At 36.6% G+C, this 25,234-nt stretch overlaps 1 protein-coding gene and 1 non-coding gene across 17 annotated transcripts in view; both read right to left on the minus strand.

Annotated features, from left to right (window-relative positions):
• Positions 1–3,578: 3,578 nt before the first annotated feature.
• TRNAA-UGC (transfer RNA alanine (anticodon UGC)) lies at positions 3,579–3,651 on the minus strand. Its single transcript has one exon. It is a non-coding gene; the product is annotated as a tRNA-Ala (tRNA).
• A 3,790-nt stretch (positions 3,652–7,441) lies between these two features.
• SGIP1 (SH3GL interacting endocytic adaptor 1) overlaps positions 7,442–25,234 on the minus strand; it is a 182,533-nt gene continuing 164,740 nt past the window's right edge. For all 16 annotated transcript variants that reach the window (XM_064493480.1, XM_064493490.1, XM_064493482.1 and 13 more), the window contains 6 exons: positions 19,806–19,961; positions 15,493–15,625; positions 11,724–11,926; positions 10,487–10,551; positions 9,740–9,904; positions 7,442–8,749 (listed from right to left, as the gene is read on the minus strand). In XM_064493480.1, the coding sequence (XP_064349550.1) occupies positions 8,727–8,749; positions 9,740–9,904; positions 10,487–10,551; positions 11,724–11,926; positions 15,493–15,625; positions 19,806–19,961 (745 nt within the window). In that variant the 3' untranslated portion in view covers positions 7,442–8,726. The remainder of the gene's footprint in view (positions 8,750–9,739; positions 9,905–10,486; positions 10,552–11,723; positions 11,927–15,492; positions 15,626–19,805; positions 19,962–25,234) is intronic.

Genomic DNA, 25,234 nt, shown 5'->3' on the forward strand with positions numbered 1-25,234 from the left:
TCTCCAGTCCTTAAAGTTTAAGATTTGAAATGGAGGCTGTTTGGGGTAGGAGACCTACCTGACGTAACTAATAGGCCCCTCCTCCTTAGTAACTATCCCCCTTCTAACCTCAGAGCCCCTCCTCCAACCCAAAGCAAACAAAACCGGACCCTGAATAGACCTTCCCGGAGTGGGCAATCGTTGGAGGTAGAAATAAGATGGCGTCTTTAAGCACTCGGCCTGGCGCACGTCCGTGGAGGGGTGCTCACCGCAGTCAGTGGCAATTCATCAGGATAAAGGTAGAACGCATGAGGGTTAGCGTAGTGTTGGAGAAAAAGCATTTATGTTTCTTGGCCTATCTCAATCCCTAGTCACAGAAAAATAAGAATAGAAATGGATTGTTTATTGACTATACTATGTACTAGGTAGGAACTGTCAGCTGACTGATGAATATTATCTCATTTAATCTGTTCAATGACCCTATGATAAGGGGGTATTAACTCCATTTTTTTTTTTTTTTTAAGATAAGGAAAGAATCATTGAGTAGCATGCTCAAGACGATCGTTAAATTACAGAGCTGGGATTTGTCAAACTCCAAAGCCTTTGCACTGTGCCAGACTGTGCCCCCTCTAAATATGCAATTAAGTTTTCCAGAAGTGCAAAATTTTAAGAGACTGGTAATAAAAAAGGTTCACAACTCAGTTTATTGTTATGTTTTCATTTATTTTCCAGAAAAGAAAATCACATTTAAATAACAACTTAGATATTTCATCTTGTTCTCACATAAAATTAAACTTTGTCCTGAAACGGGAACCCTAGTTGCAGTAATGTGCCATGATGATAAATAGTTGCATATTCAGGATTTTGTGAAATGGGTGATTGGGAAAATTATGAAGGTAAAAGTCATTACAAAAATGATATTCACACCTTTTCTAACTTATAAGGCAAGTGACATTAAAATGTTCTCATGATTATCTTCAATAAGTCAATATTACACATTCTTATCACCATTGCTCAACAGAGAGCTTGGGGCAGTTCTGCGAAGAAACAAGCCCTTGCTGCTCTTGCTGGTTTTTTCTTGAGCGCAGCACAGAAGCAGGAAAGCTTTCATCACAGACAAAGCAGTAACAGCTATGAGAATAAAGTATTCTCCGTTGAATTACACATGTAGGAAAAAGAGCCAGCCATCAACATTTAAAATAACTTTTTAGAGTATGCTTGAGTATTTTAGCCCACAATTCTTTTTAGAAATATTTTATGCTCAAGGTATTTTTGTGAAAATATGTACTCCACCCAAGGTCATAAAGGCATTGTTTACTTTTGCTACAAAGATCATGGAGACTCTAAATAAAAGCTACCACAAACTCAAAGCACACACTAACAGCATTTTCCATAAGAAAGACAATTGGCTGAATTTTATTACCTTTAAAAACACAGCAAAATTCTCTGAGATTCTTTTCCTAGTTTCTCTTATTGTTAAAGTATATTAAAAAAAAAAAAAAGGCTTACATTGCCACTTCGTAGGCAAGAAAATTAAAATTTGATTATTTCTTTATACAGATCTTTTCCTGTGCAAAGTGAAAGCAAACCCTTTGTATATTGAAACCCAATACTATTCAAACAGTTTAAAAAGCCAGCTTTATAAATGACTGCTTGGCCTAAAGCGAAGCCCTGCTCATTGATGAGGTTAGCATATCATCATACCAACACTTGGCTTTTTCAAGAAAAACTATTCAGCAGCAATGTTCCAACTCCTTTAGACTGAAAGAGAGAGACACGCAGAGAGAGAGATCAAACAGCAGCCAATCTCTATCATGCATACCCATTTAAAAAAGCAAGAACTAGATACTGACCTGCAAAATCACAGCTATAAACATTAATCATCCTAGTGTCTCAGAAGGAAACGAAAAAACCTGGCTTTGGACCTTAGGACGAGGATCCCAGTGAAAGTCATTTGGTGTGTTATTTAAAATATTTTAGAGTAATGATGTACGAATAACACTAAAAATTTGTTTTGCCAAAAAGAACAAAAAAAGAATATGTCAATATAGTAATATAGAACTGAACAAGTGAGATGGAATTAACCTTTGCATGATATACTCAATGGAATATTTTTAAATGATAAATGGCTTCTGACTCATCAAGTTGATTCATGGACCCTGAATGAATTAAAATTGAGCTACATTTAGAGAAATGTAAAGGAGTTTGGCTTTATTCTTTTCTGTCTGATAATATACAGTTCACTCAGGATTTTTTAAAAAGAAACTGTTGATTTTTTTGTAAAAACTGTTCATATGCAAAATAAAGCAAAGCAAAAAAGAAGTTTGTAATGCTCATTAATAGAGTGTAGAGTCTGCAAAATCCATAGCAAATAGTGCATTTCTCTTAGTTTTAACTCAAATGTTTTTCATATAACTTCTCTAAGGTTATGTAAAAATACTGTCAGCATCAACCTATTATGATTCAGTTTCTTAACGCATTTGGATAAAGAATTATCAAAGATTGTTCACTTGCATTGCTTCCACTCTGCAAAGAATTTGGACCATCTTCAACAAAGAGAAGCCTGATGTACTGGTCATAGGTGCAGATCTTAGAAATAATACTTAAAAATTAAAATAGTAAAATTATTTCATTGTTTTGTTTGGAATATTTTAGGTGATAAAGTTCAATTCAGTAAGATACACTAATGAAATTTAAATTAGATACTAGTTCATTTAAAGTGACAGAAATTTCCCTTAGAGTTAAAACAAAAAATCAGAAGCATCTTTTCAAAGCATTCCTGGCTATATTATTTGCAGTTGCTGAAAGATACATAAACTCGTGTTGAAAGAAAACTTTTCTGAAGTTTCTTCAAGAAGTGTTTAGAAAAAAAAAGTGTTTTGCTGATCCAAAACTTTCTTAAGCTTCATAACATTAATTTTCAATGTCCAAGGAGTGGGAACTGTGGTTTAGGATCATTTGTTCTCAGATCACAGTGAACATTTTCCAGAACCAGTAGTCCTGAACAGGATTTGGAAAATACTGGAATACAAGTGAATGCAGTAGAAATATCCTTTGCATATTTTCTTTTATGAGACACATGCAAATATGTTTGCTTTTCATTGAAACATCTTTTAAGGTTAAAAGATGTGTTTAGAATAGACAATGACTAACCTAGGGCTAGAAGGAAACAATTAGAAATACTACAAATCAAAGGGAAAATAATTTCAGAAGTAAACCGAGAGAATACATTATTATGCCCACGGTGAATGTCAACAAGTAGGTGATGGTCTCTCCTAGGAATACTCATTTTGCACAGGAATCAGATATTAAACATTAGGGGCAATTAAAGTTCTGACTGTGGTCAACTCAGTAGACTCTAAAATTGGATATTCCTTCAAGAAGGACATTTTGTATTTAATTAAATATTAAAAATGCAGCTCTAGCTTACAGAAGATGCCAGAGCACCAAAGCAGTAGAAATGCTAGTGAGTTTTGTTGTTTGTTTTTATTATTTGGAGACTTAAATATTGTACTCCTATCTCATTGTGAATTTATATATTCTTTCTTTCTTTTTTTTTTCAGAGGGGAAGGTAATTAGGTTTATTTATTTATTTATAATGGAGGTACTGGGGATTGAACCCAGGACCTCATGCGTGCAAGGCTTGCACTCTACCACTAAGCTATGCCCTCCTCCCCAAGAATCTATATATATCCATGGACAAAAAGTAACATAATGATAGTCATGTTTGACTCACAAATGAGCAAATGGCATTTAAATACTGTTTTCCAAATGAATAAAAAAAATGGAAGGAGCAAGAAAATACAATAAATGCTCAAGAGAGAAGTGGACACAGAAAAGGGGGTGGGGTGGGTCATCAGAGCAATCTCTTTAATCAGTGTAACAAGGATTGATTTATTCATTCATATCAACATTTTAATTTGGCTCATGTTAAGGAAACATCATGTTGATTTATATTAACTTTTAATTTTTTATATTAACTTATAAAGCAATATGTAGAGCTCACCCTCATTTTGATATCATAAAAATTATGAATTCATTTAAAAAAATTGTTGATCAGAAAACCATGTAGCAAAATGAGTATGTTTAGACTGAATGGGATTTTGCTCAAATGCATAATCTTTTTTAAAAAAGAAAGCTTTAAAAAAAAAACAAATTATAATTTGTAAACTCATCTCCTTAGTGGATATCTGCATGTTTTACTGTGTTATTCAACTTTAACTAACAGACTGTGATTATTTGGAAAGACAAATGCAAAAATGAAAAAGATTGGTGCAACTCTTCGGAATGACACTGCTCCAGGCTTATAAAGCACTCAGATCAAAGGCCTACAAAATAAATACTGCCAATTCACAAGTTAGATGTCTGTGCCCTTGCAGGGAGGGAGCCATTTTTTAGAACATTGTATTTGGAATGAATGACAGCTTGCAACCTCCCTACTTCTTGTTTAATCTTTTAAGACATTGATGAAAAGGATAGAAATATGAAAATGCGAGAATGCATTTCAGGCCATTTTGAGACCAAGTTAGGCATAACACAAGAACTCCAAGGGTAAGAGGGTTTTTCCTAGAAAAATCCCTCTTTTTTTTTTTTTTAATAGTAGAGGAAACGAAACGGACTGAATGAAAAAATAAGCTCACTAGAAAAATGGTACTGAAGTTATAATTTAATGTCTAATATCTGATAAAAATGTCAGAACTAAGAAGTATTTGAGAGAGCTACTGGGAGCAATGATTCTCAGATTTTGGGTACTTATCAAAATACATATTCTTAAACTCCATTCCTACAGATTTATTCATTCAATATAAATTTATTGATGCCTACTATCTTCTAGGTTCTGAGGCCATAGTGATGACTAAGTCAAAATCATTGCCCTTCTTAAATAAATGGTAATTCAAGCGGTCCACAAATCATGCTCTGAGAAACTGTTTTCCAACAATTTTGCTCTTGGAATTATCCTTATTTTGGTACTGTTTTTTCACAGCGCCTTTTACCTGGGTATGCAAATAGAATACGTATAGTAAAATAAAACAGCAGAGTTCATTTCCCAGAATGAACAAGTAAAGCAGATCAGGGGCTTCCTTTGTAGTCAAGATAAATGGGTTACTTCCAGCTGCTATGTCACTTTGGGCAAGTTAATTAATCTCAGTCTCAATGTCACCATTTGTAAAAGAGGAATTAAAAAGAGTATCTAGAGTTTGGGGGTTGATACGAAGATGAAGTGAGCGAATATCTATAGTGACTGGTACATGGTAAGCACTCCAGTAAATATCAGTTTTTATTGTCTATCAGTTACTGTGATTGTTCATGTTTATTGGTAAAGCCCCTGAAGGTGGATCTCTCTGAGTCAAGTAGAATCATGGAACTTCTGAGGTGGGAGAAACTTTATAGCTCATTGATATGTTATTATGTGTTTCAACACTGCTCTGGAGGACCCAAATTTAAGCTGCTGAAGGAATTCCTTCATTGCTTTGAGCTATTTTGTGTAATAGGACTTTGTGTGCAATTTTAGTAGAAAAAAGTTCAGCTGTTAAGAAAATCTTGAAAACCACTGGCAATCCCAATCTCTCATTCCAAAGATGAGAAACCTTTTCGGGGCAGTGATTTGTCCAAGGTTACACAGCAGGAGTTAGTGGCAGAACTAGTGTAGTTACCAGGCTTCTCTGAAAAGTATTTGGAAAGGGACATATGAGTAATTATGGCCTCAAATACCTTGCATATTGAGATTGAGCAAAAATACTTAAAAATGAAAAGCAATGGTAGTTTGACTTTCTGGAGAGAGTTCCTCTCTACTCACTCAAAACCGCTTGAAATGTGAACATTCTTTCTTTACAGGTGAAATATTTTCCCAAATACCATTCAGCGAATTTTCATTTTGACTGTAGGTGGAGAGAAGAATAGAGCTTTAAAAATAATTAAAAATTTAATTCTTTGGAATTGTATGTTCCAATTATGATAAAATTCAGACTAATTCTTAACAATAATTTATTTTTTAAAAATAACATGAAAATATGAAATTTATTTGAAAAACCATATTTTCCATGTTGCCAAAATAAAGCAGTATCATTCATACTTTCTATCTTGTTAGAGAGAAATCTTTTTTAATCATAATGCTTAGGAAATGGTGTTCTGGTTAATGAGAACCCTTTATTTTTATTTTAACCCCTGGCATTGAAAATCTGAATATATACCAGCACATTTTGTTTTGTTATAGGAATTGATAATGAACCTGACAATGTTTCTTTTATAACTGAGATTCTTGCATTGTCTAGGATTATACTTCCTAACATGAACTCTTATTGTACAGTACTGTGGATACAAGTGTAATAGGAGATTATAAACTACAGGATTTAAAAAAAAGACACCAAAATCTAAATTCCTGATGTGAGTGTATTGTGTATTGTGTTATTATTTGACCTATTTTCTGGAAGGAGAAAGGATGTATTCACTATTGAAGTTCTGGTTATTCAATGTTTAATAATTTTGAAATAATTGACTTTAATTCTGTTTCTTAAAGATCACTTATGGAATCACAGGATATCTTCATAGTTTCAAATTTAGTTCCTGGAAACATTTGAATAATGTTAGAGATTATTGTAATCTATGACTTAAATCACACTTTACAATATTAACAAAATTATTCTTTGAAAAGAAAAATCCTTGTGTTTAATTGCTAATTCACTCAAGAACTATATAAAATAAAATAAAATATAATGAGCAAGACATGAGAACCAGTAATATTTACACATTTTTAATATGTTCTGTGTTAGTATTCAATATTTTTTTTCAGGAACTGATTTCTTAAAAACACATTTTTATATGCATGTGCTGGATAAATCTCACCTTTTTACTATTTACTTTTCATTGGTTTCATTGTTGAAATTTCCCCATGTTTCATGGGATTTAAAAATTGGCATTTTTTATTTTGGATTCAAAATCAAATTGAATATCTTTACTTAAAATGAGTATATTAATTATTTGTCCAAAAAAACTTTAACACTAGACTGCTTAGGGAGCTAACCAAGAGTTTGTTTGAACAGTAAGAATTCTTCTAAGATAATACGGATCATTTCAAACATTCTCTTGATAGCAAGCACTGAATGAGAAGTACAAACATTAGTTTAAAAAGTTCCACTATAAACAATTGCCAGTCACAACCTCATTTTAAAAGTAAGACTTACAAAATTTTAATCTGATTCTAAAATTTAAAGGGACTAAAAGTTTTTTGTCAAATATGAGGGAATGTAAAAATAAAATTTAGCAACTAATGATAAATATAACGACTTAATAATTACAGTTATTTAATAGTGTAACCTAGGATAGAAATTGGTTTATGTTTAAAATAAGTTCTAAGACTTAAAGGAAGATTTGTGTTTTTAGATTGTAATGGAGAAAGATTTTACAACCGGGCCCCCTAAAGAAGTGCTTCTCCATTCTAAATTCCCATGTTATGAGGCCAGACTGAATAATCACAGTTTTTATTATACCTTGCAACAATGAAATCATAACATACATTTTTATCCACTATTTTTTTGATTCCCCAAGAATGGCAAAGATTTATAGTTACAGACAATGAACCTTATCTGAAAGGAAATTTATTGCACAATACTGTGGTTAGAATTTCACTTAACAAAGCTTTTTTTTTTTCCTTCCCCAATGATATAAATAACGCTGATTAAAATTCTCCATCTGGATTTAAATAGGGGACTAAATTTTTTTTTTTTTTTTTTGAGATTTTGAGACTCAGTATTTTGATTCCTGTGGGTAAAGAGGCAGATGGGTGGTAGGTATCATTCTCCATGTTGGATGGGAGGGACCCTCTGTTTAGAGTTATTGTGCAAATGTTATCCAGTTCAACTCTGGAAAGTCTTGAAATTTTAAAATCACAATTTTGGTTTTAATCTGATGATTCAGTAATCTCCACATAAGCTAAACTGTGGAGAGATGGGGTACTCGAGTAGTTAAGACTTCAACATCTTTTTACTCTTGATTATAATTTCATATACTTAAACTTTAAATATGAATTGCTTTCCCTTTTTACACAAGTTATAAAAATAAGAGGCCCTGTTTACACAGTTCGCATTTTTATGAAATTTGCAGTTTGAAAAAAAAGCTTTTTAAAAAGTGGTAATTAATGCTTCTCTTTGAATATGCTGTAACCTTAGAATTTTTTTTCTGAAATAGTTTCTGAATTTAACCCACTAAATATTTGAAGATAGAATTTTTATTTAGCACTAGAGTAAAACATACTAAGGACTGAAGAAAAGGAACTTCTTTTCCTGGTTCCACTTAATTTTCTTTGTGTGTGGCACCCCCTTTATGACAGCTATCAATATTTATATTTAAATTTTATATATTGACAAAATGCAGTCTACCTCTGTAAGCATTGTGCCATTCGACAGTACTACTATTAAATTTACATACCACAGTTTAAATTACATCCATTTCAGGAATGGTAAAATGCTAAAACTCAAGTATCTAACTGCCTTACTGGAATGAGTACAATTTACAAATACAGTAATTACATTTTAAAACCATTAACAATATTACACCTAGAAGTAAATACTGTAGGACCGGTCATCATGGTATCGTGTGAGGGAAATCATTGCTGAAAGTCATTGACATTTCCAGCAGATATATCCCAAGTGCAGATTTTGGTTTGTTTTCATCAAACCAAAATTAAATTCTGTTTCTCATACAACAGTTCTCCATTATATGAATCCTCCAGATTCTTGCATAAGATTTTGTTAATTATCTGCCAAGTATTTTCCTGCAAAATAAAACAGCATAGTAACAGGTTACCTGCTAGTTCCATAATGTGGTTATTAAGGGTAACATTTCTATTCTTCCCACCCTATTCCTAGCCCCAAATACTGTAAACCTGAGGGGTGCAATACTAGCATAAAATATATAAAGTCTTTTAAGTTTTCTATTTTCTGGACCAGCTAGTTGCCTTTTCACATTTCCATATATGAACACTTTGCAGAAGTTTGGGTTTTGTCCAGAATAGGTTGGGAGACTTGTTCCTGGATGTGACTCCAACTTGTTATAGAGCGATCATAGAATTACTTTCCACCTGGGTCATTTCTGAGAGTGAAAGGGGTATAATTAAAAATTACATCAGTACAGCAGACATGAAAACCAGGACGTATCCCAGCAAATCACTGGCAAGTATAATCACCTTCATACTGGGAAACCCCCACCAGCCAACTCTCATGTGTGCCAAAAGCCTGTCAATGACTGTATTCAGCTCAAGGGCAACCAGTTCTGATGTCTGCCCTAGATTTTTTACGATTGCTATGATACAGTGAAAGATGGATTCTCCCGGACCTCAGCTAAGCCTGCCAAGTCTAAACTTTATGAAGACTTGATGGAGAAAAAAAGTTTTCAGGTAAGAGATATATTCAAAGATAAATGGCATTTATCTTGTCAATATCACAAAAGCAGGATTTGCTCCATTAATCTCACTGTACACACACATGTATATAATGGGAATGATCTCGGTCAGTGCCACATAAGAAACAGCCAGAGCCACGATAAGTAGCCAGGGCCTTCCTAATTTCTGATTTGCAATCCACTGTCAGAGTTTTACTTCATCCAGCAATTGATTTGCTTTCTGACTGGGATGGGAAATGGGGGCTAGGAGTGGGGAGGAGGAGGAGGATGAAGAACATGAGAAAATCACAAACTCTTTCCTCTTAAGGAAAAACAGCTAAAGCAATGTTATTTTTGCAAATGTGCTCACAAGATACCCACTCACCTGCAGCAAACCTTTTCTTGATGAGTGAAAATCTATACCCTGCTCCAACAAGTTCAATGTCACAGCCAGAAAGGGTGCTTCCTTCACTTGTGAATTGCACCACCAATGGAGAAGGTTTGCTTGGGCCTTCCGATAACTGAAATCTTGCCAATAAAGAACCCACCCCTGTAAAAAGAGTATTATTACAAAATCACAGTCAACACTGCATTGTAGATGTGATTTTGGAAATTGTATTCAAAGTTAATATGCAAAATCTAACTTACTAAAAAATAGTATATTTTTCAGTGACAGAATGGCGATGAATAAAATTTACCATTAAATTATTCACGACTTTTTTTTGCACGCTGATAAAATTGTAATTCAGCCAAATAGTATTTCAAAATTTGGGAGCATGCTACTTGGAAGGCAATGCATTTTCCAGCTTATGATTAATGTCAGAGGAAAGCGAAAAATATCTTAACTATCAGAGAGTGTGAGATCTGATACAGAATGGAAATATGCCTCACTAAAAGCTCTTCTCTGCTTAAAGTATGGCCTGTTTGATGTGGGGTCTTGGGTAGAAAAGAGGAAGCAGAGGATTCATTGAAGAATTATTTGCTTTTATTGGTTAAAATATGTATTTATCAAAATAAAGTGAAATATTTTGCTTGCTTTTAATACTAAGTGTATTTTGGTTAATAGTTTTCTAATATCTGAAAGTTATTTCAGCTTTATGTAGTAAATAAAATAAGCCTGTGATTACATTACCTCCATTTTCTGACTTCTGAGAAATGTCAGGAATCTTCCATAATATTCTTTGTTGTTCAGCATTCCTAAAAATAAAATAGATAAAAGATTTTTGCGTTTGCAAGGATTTCTGTTTAATGGATATCATATCTTTCCAGATAGTGTTCATTTGAAAAAAGGATCTTGAAATTTTTAGCAGCAATTTAAGTGTTATCTATCTATCTATCATCTATCCATCCATCTCTTCCTCCTTCCCTCCTTCCATCTATCCATCCATCCACACATGAATCCTCTCCTTTTCCTTTCCTCACTGTAACTAGTCACAACACTGTCAGAGACAGAAACATTTAAAGGACAATGTAGTTAAAAAATTTTTTTAACACATCTACTGAAAAAATAGATTGGAAGTGTTAGTTGACCAATTAATTCAGGTAATTTAAGTTGGAGCTGTCATATGGTTGACAGTTTCTCTCTCTCTCTTTTTTTTTAATGTTCTACTTTTTGCTTCTGACAATCATATGGAAAAACTAGAGTATTTTTTCTAGGAGAATAAGCTCTTTTTAACAGTCACTATTGGTACTCAGTTTTATTCTGTTTCTGTTCCCATACCTTCTCTAGTGTGCTTTTTTATAATCTAGAGGCTGCAAAATGAAACTCAGATTGCCCTGTAATTAGGGTCCTACATACAGCTTAGGGTCCACCAATCACATGCACTATCTGAGATTTGGAGAACAGAAGGGAGGCAGAGGGCATTCTCCTGCTGCTCTTTTGGCTCTTTTCTGCGGGCCAGCAGCGTAACTGATTATGTGCGGATCTTGTTAAACAGTAATCCAGTCCAGTCTCAGTTTGGTGGGTGCTGAGAAGCAGTTTAGGCTGTGCCAGTAGGAACCTTCTTATCCTTGGATTCTCGTGGCTGTGGCGGGCTCCTGGTGGCTCCACTGACAGCTTTCTAACTTCTTTCTTTCTTGGTTGTGGCAGAGGTAGCAGCTCCACTGATGGGTCAGTTCTGCAGTGTTCTGGGAAACATTCTTGCGGATCCAACCTAAAGCTTGTTCCTTTTCTGCCGTGTGAACATCTAAATCCCTGTGTTAAATTATTTCCTGAAACAGCTATAGCAGTTTCTGTTTCCCGTCCTGAACCCTGACAGCCAGGCCTGCTGTGATCTCTTCCTGCAGGAAACACAAATGCTAAGCAGTCTGTGATCCTTTGCCCAGAAGGAGCCCTTTGGTGGAGAGGAAGGGGACTAATGGCTCCTTACCAGACTGCCGGTGGGAGCACAGCCTGGAGCTTGGTTACCCCTCCGTCTATGGGGACCAGGAACTGCACGTTGTTGAGGGCTACAGCCGTTGTCATTGCATCTGTGTTGTATTTGTAATCTATGCGCAGGTCAGTGCTTGCCGGCTCACATCGCCAGTTCACTGCCAGGTTCAGCGGCGTGGACTGAATGCCCTGGGCAGATACCTTGCCAAACACAGGAAAGAGAAGGTTTAAGGCTTAACCATTAATCAGAAACAAAACCAGAAGCTGTGATTATCTCCCACTGGAATGTTCTTAGATATCAAAATGCCATGTTGTTGTTTGTACTGCTCACAAATGCGTGCTCAGTGAAAAATCACTGTGAAGGGTGCCACGCAGGGGAGAGCTGGGCGCTTCACATAAACTGTTACAGATTAAAAACACAAAATCAGTTACTAAAATCTCTGTTGCACTTTAGAGTTTACAGTGCACATAATGTCAGTTAGGGAGATGGTAGCACACTGTTTGGGAGTTGAGGTCAACAAGGCAGACAGCCCTGAGTGTGAATTCTTTTTTTTTAATAAGTATAGCTGATGTACAATATTTTATAAATTATAGGTGCACAATATAGTGATTCACAATTTTTAAAGGTTATGCTCCATTTATAGTTATTATAAAGTATTGGCTATATTCCCAATCTTGTACAGTACATCCTTGTACTTTATTTTATATCTAATAGTTTGTACTTCTTAATCCCCTACCCCTATATTGCCCATTCCCTTCCCTCTCCCCACTGGTGACCACTAGTTTGCTTTCTCTATATTGAGTCTGCTTCTTTTTTGTTATATTCACTAGTTTGTTGTTGTTGTTGAGATTCTACATATAAGTGATGCAATGCATATTTGTCTTTCTCCATCTGACTTATTTTGCTTCGCACAATGTGCTCCAAGTCCATACATGTTGCTGAAAATGGCAAAAGTTCATTCTTTTTAATGGCTGAGTAATAGTCCATTGTGTGCATATGTGTGTGTGTGTGTGTGTGTGTGTATCACATCTTCTGTATCTATTCATCTGTTAATGGACACTTAGGTTGCTTCCATATCTTGGCAATTGTAAATAATGCTAACTATGAGCATTGGGTTTCATGTGTCTTTTCAAATTAGTGTTTTTGTGTTTTTTTTGGTTGTCTGGGTTGAGTTCTGATTGTAACTTACAAGCTGAGGGATCTTGGAACAGTCACTAAACTGCTCTGTGCCTCAGTTATTTCCTCATCTGCCAAATGGGAACTATAATAATAACATTTATACCTACAGTTGTTAAGAAGATTGAAGGAGAAGTTTTATGTGATAGACTCAGGATAGTGCCTAGTATATAGTAAGGAATTAACATTTTAATATGTTATCTATTAATATTATCACATTTGCTCCTCACAAACCAGTGAGTTAGAGAAAGCAAGTTATGATTATTCCTTTGGAATTTGCCAAAGTAAAGACTTGAACCCCAGTCTTCTAACAGGCAGTGCTGTATTCTACTGTCTACTGTCGATTCTAGTTAGAATCAACTGTAAATTTGACTAAAGAAAAGCCAGGTTTGAAGAATCAACAAAAAGTTTGAAAGGTAATAATATCAACTTGAATCCTGGATCTGTAGTGAAAAATTTGCAGTGTTGTCTAATTCTGGTTACCTTTTATAAATACACATGCACTGCAGAGGCCATGTGGGCGATGTCTGTGCCCCTGAAGTTTTATTCATAGAGTATAAGTTCTGCTGACTTTGAAGAATATAAACAGCTCTTTATTGGACTAGCAATGCCTGTGCATATAGACACCATGGGGAAGGATACTGAAGGCAGGATGAGCTTATAAAGCAAGAGTGGTTGCTATAGAAGGAAACCCAGAAATGGATTCTTTTATAAATGACAGACCTAACATAATTTTATTTAGCTAACCATTATAATAAAAGCTTTAAAACTTCATAGTAAACTCTATTATAAGCCTTATAATAAAGTTTAAAACTTTAAATATTTTTAGCAGCCCAATTCTCTGTAAATGAACTTTTACTTAGAAATCTGTTATTTAAGAAAGCTCAAAAGCCAGGCAGACTCGGTCTCCCCACCCGTCTCCGCACTCTGTCCTCAGCAGGAGTTCCTCTACCCCGTGAGGTGCTTTATGGCTATGTGACTGTCCCTGTTGCTGGGGGCGCTGCTGGTGGCCAGAAAGTAAACAGGCTGTGATGTGAGGATGATCCCACAGAATGCTACTTTATGCCTCCCAGCCAGTCCCCTGCATTGTTGAAAAACAGTAACAACAACATAACTAACCCATAAGAAAAGAGGTTCCGCAGAGCACCTTTAAAACAAAGTGGCGGGCTGAGGACTGCTGACATTTCAGGGCGTGCTTTGAAATATGTTTGGTTGTTAGCTCCTCACAACCTACAAAATACCTGGGCAGGAATCATTTGTACCCTTATTTGCAGATGAGGAAACTGAGGCTCAGGGAGATGAAGGGCCCAACCGAGGTCAGTGGACAGTAGGAAGCTGACTTTGTTCCAGAATTCAGTCTCTTGCCTATGTTTAAATACTTTACACCAAGATCTTTTTGAGATAGGTGAAATCTGTCTACTTTCTAGGTTTTGTTAGAATGTCCAAAGCTTAGACGATATTAGTCTTACTAGAAGAACATTATAGTCATTTGCATTTTTGTGAAATGTACCATCACATAGATACTTTACTTTCAATAATTTCCTTACAACAATATAAATATGTTGTTTCCAATCCATAGTGTGTATTATAACTTGGAGGACTTGTAAAATAATATCTATACCTTGGTCACATCCAGAACCAATGAAGTCAAAATTTCTGGGAGTGTCTGGGCCCAGCAAGTATCTCTGTCTCTGTCTCTGTCTCTCTTCTCATCCCCATCCCCATCTCCATCTCTGTTCATCTATAAATAGATTTTAATGATAGGTATCTATCCTCTATCTGTATCTATCTATAATTAACACCGATTCAGAAGCAGCATTTGTTGATAACTTCCCTGGAGATTGTAAAGTGCACTCATGTTTAAGATGCACTGATTTCTACTAAAGTACAACTTTCAAAAATAATAATTTGTTTCCTTATCTTAGGAAAAATAGTTTGAGCATATTTAATCACAAAAATGGCAATGCACTAAAAATAACCTAGGAGATCAAGTGGGAATCAGTGGGACACTCAGGCTCTAGAGAATCCTGGTTTGAAATGGGCTTATTTATAAGATCAGTAGTACTTTGGGGTAAGGGCAAACCTCAGCACAAAAAGAAAGCCTTCATATCCTAGAATGTGTTGTACCAAACATTCTTTTCACATTAAATCATTTCTTAACATAAGTTTCATTAAAATTTATTTCATAAGACTATGACATTATGAAAAAACATCAGACTACTTACACTGAATCATTTAAAATGAGAGATTTCAGCACAGCACTGCTCTTAACAAAATTACAGTGAAATTGTTTGTCAATATTTGTAATCTTAATTGATGTAATTTCTGCAAATTCATTTTTGTGGCATGTTTCTTTAAATTTTAATACAATGTTTTACTTACAAGTTTAAACTATTAAGAATACGTATGAATATTCCTGTCACTAAATAGCCTCCAAATAGTCTTTTAAGGTTTCCATTTTCTTATAAATTATAGCTTTTAAATCGTATTAAAAGAGATGTTACTTTATGGACTTTCATTTAATGTTAGATATGTTAGAACACACATTTGTAATGTGGAAGAGATGCCCTGCCCATATAAATAGGCTTACCTGATATTTGAGCATGTCCACATTATAGTATGTAGCCTGGGGTTTTTGTTCTGATACTTTCTTTAGGTGAGTCATCAAATTTGGCATGTTTACCCAGAATTCCTTGGTGTTGGCATCATTTTGGGTATTATCGCTATTCAATCGGGAAGAAGGAATAATTGAGTAGCATCTTGTGACAAACATGAATCGCACAGAAAAGCATCTTAGCAAATTATCATCTGATTTCTATATCCATCTTTGACAATTTGTAGAGATTCTATTATCAACAGTAGTATAGTTCTAGTAAAATTGCAGCTCTGAATCGTATTATGTTAATAGATTAATACCCATGGGAGGCATTATTGTATTGCTATAAATCTCAGTGAGTACCTAGTAATATTAACCAATCATGATGATAATTGCTTGCTTTCAAGAGTGAATTATTTATTAACCCAAATCTAATAGCTCTTTCTACATCACCACAATTTCCTCTGAATTAGTCAATTAATGTAATCAAGGAGCTTAGTACATTGATTTTTCTTTTGAATTGTCTTGAGTATTTTCTCAGAAATTACAGAGTTAAATATTTGGCCAAATGTAAACATGGTCTTCATTTCCAACTGAGGAGAAAAGTGTGAGACTAAAATTACCTTGCTACCTTATAGCACCGATAGTTCATCTAAAAGCATCTAAGTCATAAAAAATACCTCACTTACAAGATAATCCTGGAATTTAAATGATAATAATCACGGTAGTTAGACTAGAGAGTGCAGTCTTGACGAACTAAGGAGTTTTGTATTCCTATGAGAGAGTTGTCAGCTTTGCTCAGAGGCTTATCCACAGGCCACTTACCCACTGAAATTATTTCTTGAAAATGACTCAATGACAAAAAAAAATCAAGCAAGATGTGAAAAGCACCTGCTCACTTCCCACATGATAAGGAAACTGAGGGCTCAGTAAATTACTGACATTTCCCTCTCAGAATAGCCTATATAATACAATGAGAGCAGCTATAATTTTTTGACCACCTGTTAGGTGCTAGGTGCTCCATTATTTCATATTTTATCAAAATCTACCCCGCAAAGGGAGAATTATCTTCCTTTCTAAAGTTGAGCAAAAGTTATAAAAAGAGAAAATTAGAGGTTAAGAAGACAGAAAGTCTTGATAAAGTAAAAGACAGGTCAAAAGTAAGTTGCTCTGATTCAGCCTCCAGAAGTCAAACAAACCAAGAGCTGAGTCAACAACGACAAAAAAAATCAGAGCCTTAAAATTGCTCCCGGTCTATTAGGAGGGAGTGGCTGTGGGGGCCTGTCTCAGCACAGCCCAGATGGTTCTGTTGCGCCTGGAGTATGTTGTTGAGGACAAAGCAAAGCCCCATGACTGGGTGCGTAGGAAGCAGACGGAAAAGACTCCTGACCCCTAGACTTTGCTCCTGGCCAGGCTAAACTAAGGATGCTGATAAGGGCTATCTAAAATGTTATCATGCAAAGCACTCAAGTTACCCCAGTAGGGACACAAAGAGGCAGGAGATAAGAGTAATGGGGTGCAGCAAAATTAAGTAATTTGCTTAAGGTTGGGTAGCTAATAAGTAACAGAGTCAGATTCCAGCCCAGGTCAGTCTTACTACAGGTCATACTTTCTCACAATACCAAAAGAGGTGCAGAATTAGTGCCCGGAAGCATGCCATTAATCTGTGCTAAGTAAATCTGAATAACTGAGAAAATCTCAATTATACGTTTAATCACAAAATAAGCTAAGTCCTAGGTCTATGATAATTCCTCAGAGAACTTGCTGTAATAAATACTCAAGAAAGCATTGCCAATCAAAAGCTTACACAGGGATGTCATTCTTGAATGCTTTAGAGTTCTTGAGAATTCTTTAGACTCATAGTTGGTTTAACAACTGTTCCTGAACATCTTCTGTAAGCCAACCCCTTTCACAAGGGAAAAGTAGTACATTTCAATTTGGTTCCTGTCACAGGGACTGCAAACCCAAGTGTCTTCAGAGGCCAAGCTGCTAACCTACATGTCTTTCACTGAAGGTAACTGAGAGGAGTGTCTGGGGATAAGACGACAGATGAAAACAGGCTTGAACTGCATTTGAGAACAATGCTTGGTTCAACTGCCTTTTAAAAAGCTAGGTGTGGCGGTGGTGGCGGTGGAACAGCACTGCCTGACTAAACCCAACAGGCTCGATGACTCATGGGCCACCAGTCACAGCCCTGATGCGATCACCAAACATTTAGAGTTAATAAAGTCCAAGTTAATTAATAAGGATTTGCTTTTTGTTTAAAAAGTAATTTAAGGGTCTGTATAATATTTTGTCAAACAAAAACATTCTCAGCCTGATATTTAATTCAATTCATAAGACTGATATATTGAAATAAGTATAAAACTCTTACACATGTCTAAGAACTTGGCAACACAACTGCTTAAAAATGCAACAAAAACTATAACTCTACACCAGTGACATTTACAAACACACTGATGAGAGGGTGGCACATAAATCCTAATTTCAGATGGAGGAACTTAGAAAAATAAAATCAACTGGCTCAATGTGCACATCAAAAACATGGAGGGAAACTGAAACAAGAAGTTGCCCATTTCCAATTTTGACCATTTCACATTTATTTTTCATTGAATGGGTAGCATTTCTTTTACAGTCTTAAGCTTGGAATCAAGTTTGTCGATTAAGGCACCACAAGGACCAAAGAGAAGGGGGTGATCTTGGTCATCACCTGAAAGACCTGTGACTGTTCTTTTCACCACTGGAATGAAACAGTCTCATTTAGTCAAGAAAGAAAGTGACTATATTGGTCCTCAAATTCCAGACACCAACAACCTTCAGTGAATTTTCCATAGATATCCTGCTTGACTAAGTTCTTTAAATTATAGTTGAATTGTTCATTCATATTCAACATATACTACTCAGGTCCTTATTAGGCATAGTGGACGGTGCTGAGGCTGTGGTGGTGTGTGAGATGTGTCCTATTCCCCCATGGGTTTTACAGTCTAGTGGGGGAGATGGATGAATGAAGGACACAAATAGATATGTAATTACTAATTTTAGTAAGTGTGACAAATGGAAGAATAGAGAACCCTGAGAGAGAACAGCAGGCAATATGATTTCATCTGGGAGTGGGGAGGAGAGTGGGATGGTCAAAGGTAGAGTGGAGCTGAGATCTGACGGATGAGCAGGAGTCCAGTAAAGAAGGATGGAAGGCCTATTAGAGGCAGAGCCTTGATGTGGGAAAGCATTCAGCTTGTTCCTAAGACTGGCAGGTCTGGCTGGAGCTACAGGGATTCTGAGGAGGACAGTGGGAGATGAGGACAGAGAGTCAAGCAAGAGTGCATGACTCAGGGCTTCCAAGGCAACAGTAACAAGTTTGGATTCTGGTACAGATGCAATGTGAAGCCACCAGAGAACTAAGAGCAAGGACAGCCTGATTTATCTCAAAAAAAGGTCATTTGGCTGTTGTGTGTAGTTGTGGAGCAACTGGATGCAGGGAGGGAAGGAGGAAAGCAGCTGCTGTGGTCCAGCGAAATGATAGTCAGCATTTGGATAGGAGAAGTCATGATAAAGGGAGCAAGTGGCCATTTAAGAGAGAGATTTTTTAGATGGAATATCAAGACTTGGTGGTGGAGAAGGCTGTCAAGAATGACTCCTGATGTCTCATCCGTTGCCAATAATTAACGTGCATAGTGGATCATTTTTAACAGCATGTATGTGTGTATTTGTGTGACTGCCATGTGCATAAATATGATAAAGACATATTCAGATTTAATAGGAAATGTGAAAAAGGATATTTATATAAACAAATTCACACAAGTTTCTTTGACACAATATGTGTAAAGTTCTATCAAAACAGGGGCCATTACAGTGCAATGAAATTATATGTTTCACAAAAGAGAGTTCAAGCTTATATGAAGAATAGCTCACAGTTCAAATATCATTTGATTTTAAAAGATGCTAATACAACAAATGGATTTTATTCTTTTGATTGAGCTGACTTCTCACCATTCTTATCTATTGTTTACCAATGATAAGCAAAACAGACAATGAATAAATTGTCACTGATGCAGATTTTATTAATCTAAATGTCTCTTTAGCCACTTGAGATAGTTGGCCATTAAAATACATATATGCACACACACACACATCACCCACCAAAAACTTTGACAGCTGGTAAAAGATCTTGGTTGGAATCTATAAACATATCTGAGTAGTGGTAATTTTTCCATGGTGCTTCTCTCTTGCTAAGGTCTACCCCTCATCTAAGCATAAAGTGCTAAGCCACACACATCTCTAAAAAAATCTGTGCAAAATATATTTACCAGCAGAGAAGTTGGGGATTTGGCAGGACGTGTTCTAACCTGCTGAAATTTATCACCCGAAAAGTCAGAGCAGCTGGCGACGGGTTGTTGGCAAAGTGTCTGGTGATGCCGGCAGGAAAGGACAACACCATTTCTCCAGTAATCTTCACGATACACCTGTCATGTCACAACATGTGAGAGGGAAGAGAGGAAACCCAGGTCAACAAGTTGTGAATCGAAGCAGCTGTGAAACGCAAGGATTTATGGAGCAATATGACACAGCAGAAGAGAGAAAAAGTTCTTAAAATGGACTCTCCACTACTGAATCATTTCTAAGACCCGAGGACTCAAAGGTTGGTTTTAACATTTATCCAAAAAAAAGTGGCTATTTTGTTGAAGATGTTTTTGGACAGTACGAAGAAAAGTGCAGCTTTTCTCTTTCTGGAAAGAAGTCTGTATGTTCACCTCACAAATAGAATCATCTGTTCTGGTGGTTCTCTCTCTTTGATTTCTGAATGGTTGGCAGCATATTTGAAGATATTGAATTGCACGATGTTGTCACACTATTCACTGGGACTGGTTCTAGTTCTCTGGGTACCGTGACTGATGCCTTGAGCATGTTCTTTTATATGCTCGTGAGGTAAACTTCTTGCTTCCCACTTTATTAGATCTTCATTCCATTAACTTGTCTTTTTGGGTGAAATTGTAAAATCAGTCATGTACATAAGTTAACACAGTTCGATAATTTGGAAGGAATAACCCTTTCTTTAAAAAAAGGGCTTTGTTTCAATGTTCATATCAGCACTATTTACAATAGCCTAGACATGGAAGCAACCTAAATGTCCATCGACAGATGCCTGGATAAAGAAATTGTGGTGTATTTAGACAATAAAATAATACTCAGCCATAAAAAAAGAATAAAATAATGCCATTTGCAGCAACATGGATGGACCTGGAGATCATCACTCTAAGTGAAGTAAGCCAGAAAGAAAGAAAAATGCCATATGATACCACTCATATGTGGAATCTAAAAAAAAAGAAGGACACTATGAACTCATCTACAAAACAGAAAACAGATTTGCAGATGTAGTAAACACCCTTATGGTTACCAGGGAGAGGGGGTGGGAAGGGATAAATTTGGGAGTTTGAAATTTACAAATGTTAGCCACTATATATAAAAACAGATTTTAAAAAAGTTTCCTCTGTATAGCACAGGGAACTATGTTCAATATCTTGTAATAACCTTTAATAAAAAATATATGAAAATGAATATATGTATGTATATGCATGACTGGGACATGTGCTGCACACCAGAAATTGACACATTGTCTGTCAAATGACTGACTGTACTTCAATAAAATAAAAAGGAGGCTTTGTTGATGAAGAGTTGGTATATAATAACTGGCACTTACTTATAGTGTAAAAGTCCATAATTTTTGACCTGCTTTACACCTGTGAAACCATCACACAATCAAGATAATGAAGATATCCAACACCCCTAAAAGTTTCCTCCCGCATTTTTGTCATTCCTCTCACCTGCCCTTCTCCATCCTTTCTCTCCCCACTCTTCGGCAATTGCTAATATGTTTTCCGATACTCCACATTAGTTTGCACTTTCTAAAATTCCATATAAACAGAATCATAAGGTGTGTGTGTGTGTGTTTTTTTTTTGTCTGGTTTTTTCCACTCAGCATAATTATTTTGAGATTCATCCACGTGGTGTGTGAGTCAACAGTTCCTGGGTAAGATATGGATATGCCACTGGTTATTTTTTTTTTAAATTCATTCGCTTGCTGAAGAATATTTGGATTCTTCCATTTTTGCCAATTACAAACAAAGCTGTGATGGATATGTGTGCACAAGCCCTTATTTGTCTTGGATAAATATATGAGTGAGATGGTTGGATCACACGGTTTGTGTACCTTTCACTTTTGAAGAAACTGCCAAGCAGTTTTCTGAAGTGGAAAATCCAGCTGTGTATGAGAATTTCAGTTCTTGCATATCCTCACCAACACTTGGTAGGATCTGTCTTTTTAACTTTAGTCATTCTAGTAGGTGAGCACTGGTCTCTGTTTCAATCTACATTTCCCTAACGGCTAATGATCTTAAGCATCTCTTCCTGTGCTTTTTTGTCAACGGTTATCTACTCTGGTGAAGTGCCTGCCCAATTTTTCTGCTAAACATTTTTTTTTAAAACTGAGTTTTCTGTTCTCTTATTGAATTTTGAGAGTTTTTTTTTTTTTTTGTACTTTCTGGATACAAATAACTTAAAGGATACATGTTTTGCAAAGATTTTCCCCCTCAGTCTCTGACTTGCTTTTTTCTTTTTCCTAAGAGTAACTTTGAAGAACAGAAGCTTTAAATTCATCAATTTATTCTTTTATGGGTTGTAGCTAATCAATTTACTCTTTTGGAGTCTTATCTAAGTCTTTGTTAAATCCAAGGTCACAACAGTTTCACCTATATTTTATTCTAGAAGTGTTTTTTTTTTAATTTTTAGTTTTACATTTAGTTTTGTGATCCACTTTTAGTTAATTTTTGTATATTTTCTGTGAGGTGTAGGTCCAAGTCCATTTTTTAGTGTGGATAGGATATCTAATTCTTTTAGTACTATGTGTTGATTTCTCCACTTGGCAATTTTGTTGAAATACAGTTATCCATTTATATGTTGGTCTATTTCTAAATTCTCCATGCTCTTGCACTGATCTGTTTTGTCTGTCTTTACACCAATACCTCACTGTCTTAATTACTGTAGCTTTAAAATAGTTCTGAAATCACATAGTGTTAATCTACCACATTTGTCCTTTTTCAACGTTGTTTTGGCTATTGTGATTCCTTGTGTCTCCACATTAAATTTACGATAACTGTGCCAATTTCTACAGAAAATCAATGTAATTCAAATTCACCCTTTACTGCCTGCTCTGAGAGAATTAGTATTGGGCCCTCTAATATATTTTTTCTTTGTCAAAGGTACTATGTTACGCATTGTCAGCAGAGGGCACTAGAGAGTCATTGCAGGAAGGAGAGGTTTCTTTTTTGTTTTTTTTTTCCCCCTTCCTGGTTCCAGTGTGCTTGCTAGGCAGGCTCTTGCAGGACTCAGGGCTTGTTCAGGGCAAGGCCCTGGCAGTGCAGAGGCACGTGGCACTCCCAGTGTTTGGGTGCTGCAGTCTGTCTGCTTTGCTGGTGCCCGGTGACACTGGCAACTCCTGAGGTATGTGTGACTGAGCTGCCCCAGCGCCCAGCTCCTGCAGTGCAGACTGGGTCCCCAGCTCCAGGCTCTGGTCACATGCACACCTCCACAGCCAGGTTCTGCAGTGCACGGTGCTCAGCAGCGCCCTCCGGCCCTTCACTTCCTCTGGCACCTCCTCTCTCCCCAGCCAGCCTCAGGGGAGAGCGCACCAGCGAGACACCTCCTGTGAGCAGCTGGGGGTCTGCCGGGCTCTCCCTGTGCCATGGCCTGGAGGCTCTCCAGGAGGTCAGCTGGGGATCCTCCGGCTCACCCCACCTCTCAGGGCTTCACCGGGCCCCGGGTCTTGCAAATCACTGTTTCATGTGTTTTGTCTGTTTCTGAAGTGTATTCAGGTAGAAGAGTAAATTGGTCCCTGTTACTCCACATTGGCCAGAAGCAGAAATCTCAAAAGAATTATTCTTCTTTGGGAAATGGTAAATATTTAAAATGAGTGAACTTCTTTGTGACTTCCCTATACATTTGGACAACCAACTTGTACCATTTCTACAACTGTCTAAGTTCAAGAGTGCACTAGAAAGGGAAATTGAGTTCATAAATGAAAACTTTGCTCACACGTGAATACTGGAAATTCTGTTTGCCCCATAGTCACCTCGTAGACCGTGTAGCTGACTGATGAGCCCAAGTGGCTCAGGTGAGCTGGTCCTTGGTCCACATTCAAAAGCCTTGTATGTACAAGACTGGGTTTGGGGAAAGGGCGGAGGGTAGGTGAACCTCTGAAATGTGCCATGTGCCCCCTCCTCCCCGCTCAGAAATAGTCATCCTAACTCTGAACTGTTCTGAAGGAGAATTTTGGTTCCTAGAAGTTTGCCCCTCCGTCCCTCCTGGAGAGCACTGCGGATCTCCCTGTTTGGTGCCAACTCTGCTGGCTACCTTCTCTGTCTGTTAGCTCCATAAGCCCTGCTTGTTTTACTGGTGCTGAACTGATGCTAAGCCTAGACTTCCCATCAGGCTGAGTCTCCTCTTGATGTTTCATGTTTCAACATGAAACATATTATTTGACAACTCTAGAAGAAGCAACAGTTAGTCAGAGCACTTGTTAAATTCGACTTCAGTACCTCCATCACTCAGTAGAGTGTTGTTAGCAGTGATGGCTCAAATGTGTTTTAATTGATGAGGAATCAGCTCGGTTTCTTTTCCAGAAAATGAGTGCTAAATGGTGTCTTGGTGGGGATAATGTTTATCTCTGTTTTTTTGGAAGGGGGGGTAATTAGGTTTATTTATTTATTCTTTTAATTAATTAATTAATTATTCTAGTGGAGGTACTGGGGATTGAACCCAGGACCTTGTGCATGCTAAGCACAGACTACCACTGAGCTACACCCTCTCCTGGTTTCTCTTTTAAAAGGAAGTCAGCAAGGGGAGGAGGCAGCATTTATTAAATCAATAAACACTTATTGACTCCTAACTGTGTAATTTTGTTGTCTGTTCGTTTTTGAGTGGGGAGGCTGTTAAAAAATGAGCAAAAACAGTCACTGCCTTCAAAGGACTTACAGAGCTCCGTGGAGGATGAGAGAAGTAGTCAATATAAACCAATGCAAGAAGCGCCCCGGCTCCTCACTCGCAATCACGTACATTTCTATACTGCTTCTCAACTGTCAGAGTCAGACCTTAGATGATTTATTAATCCATCCAGTGTCTAAGCTGGTCTGAAGTTTTCTATATAAAAATTAGCATTTTCAACCCTTACTCACTAAAGGGAAGTCTTTGTTCAGCAGTAATGATTATTCCTATCAATATGTGGTATGGTTACATTTCATGCAAGTTTAAATTATGGGAATCTAAAATATTGCAATATGGAAATATTAACACATGTACTTTATGAAGTAAATCTGAAATCATATGAATCCTTCCAAATGAAACATTTGTCTAGAATGGCAAAATTTCAACGTCATTTGGTCAAATGACTTACAAACTGGGTTTTCCCTGTTGCCAGAGGCAGTATCATGTTAGCTGGGCGACAGAAATGCCGGGCAATTATGGTCAGGAAATGTGTGGCTTTGATTTATGTGAAGTCATCAGAAATGCATTCCTCACACAAAGTGTGACTTCCACTGCTGTGGTAACTAGGCCCATGGTCTTCTTTCCAAGGGGACGTACCTCTGTGCGTAGAATTGTTCCCTTCCTTTCCTTATCATCCCCTTTCATTGACTTGGGTAATGGGCAAAAACTCCTTTTCATATTTTAAGACTCAGTTCAAAGG

Source organism: Camelus dromedarius, chromosome 14 (genome assembly GCF_036321535.1).
Source record: "Camelus dromedarius isolate mCamDro1 chromosome 14, mCamDro1.pat, whole genome shotgun sequence".
Lineage (NCBI taxonomy): Eukaryota > Metazoa > Chordata > Mammalia > Artiodactyla > Camelidae > Camelus > Camelus dromedarius.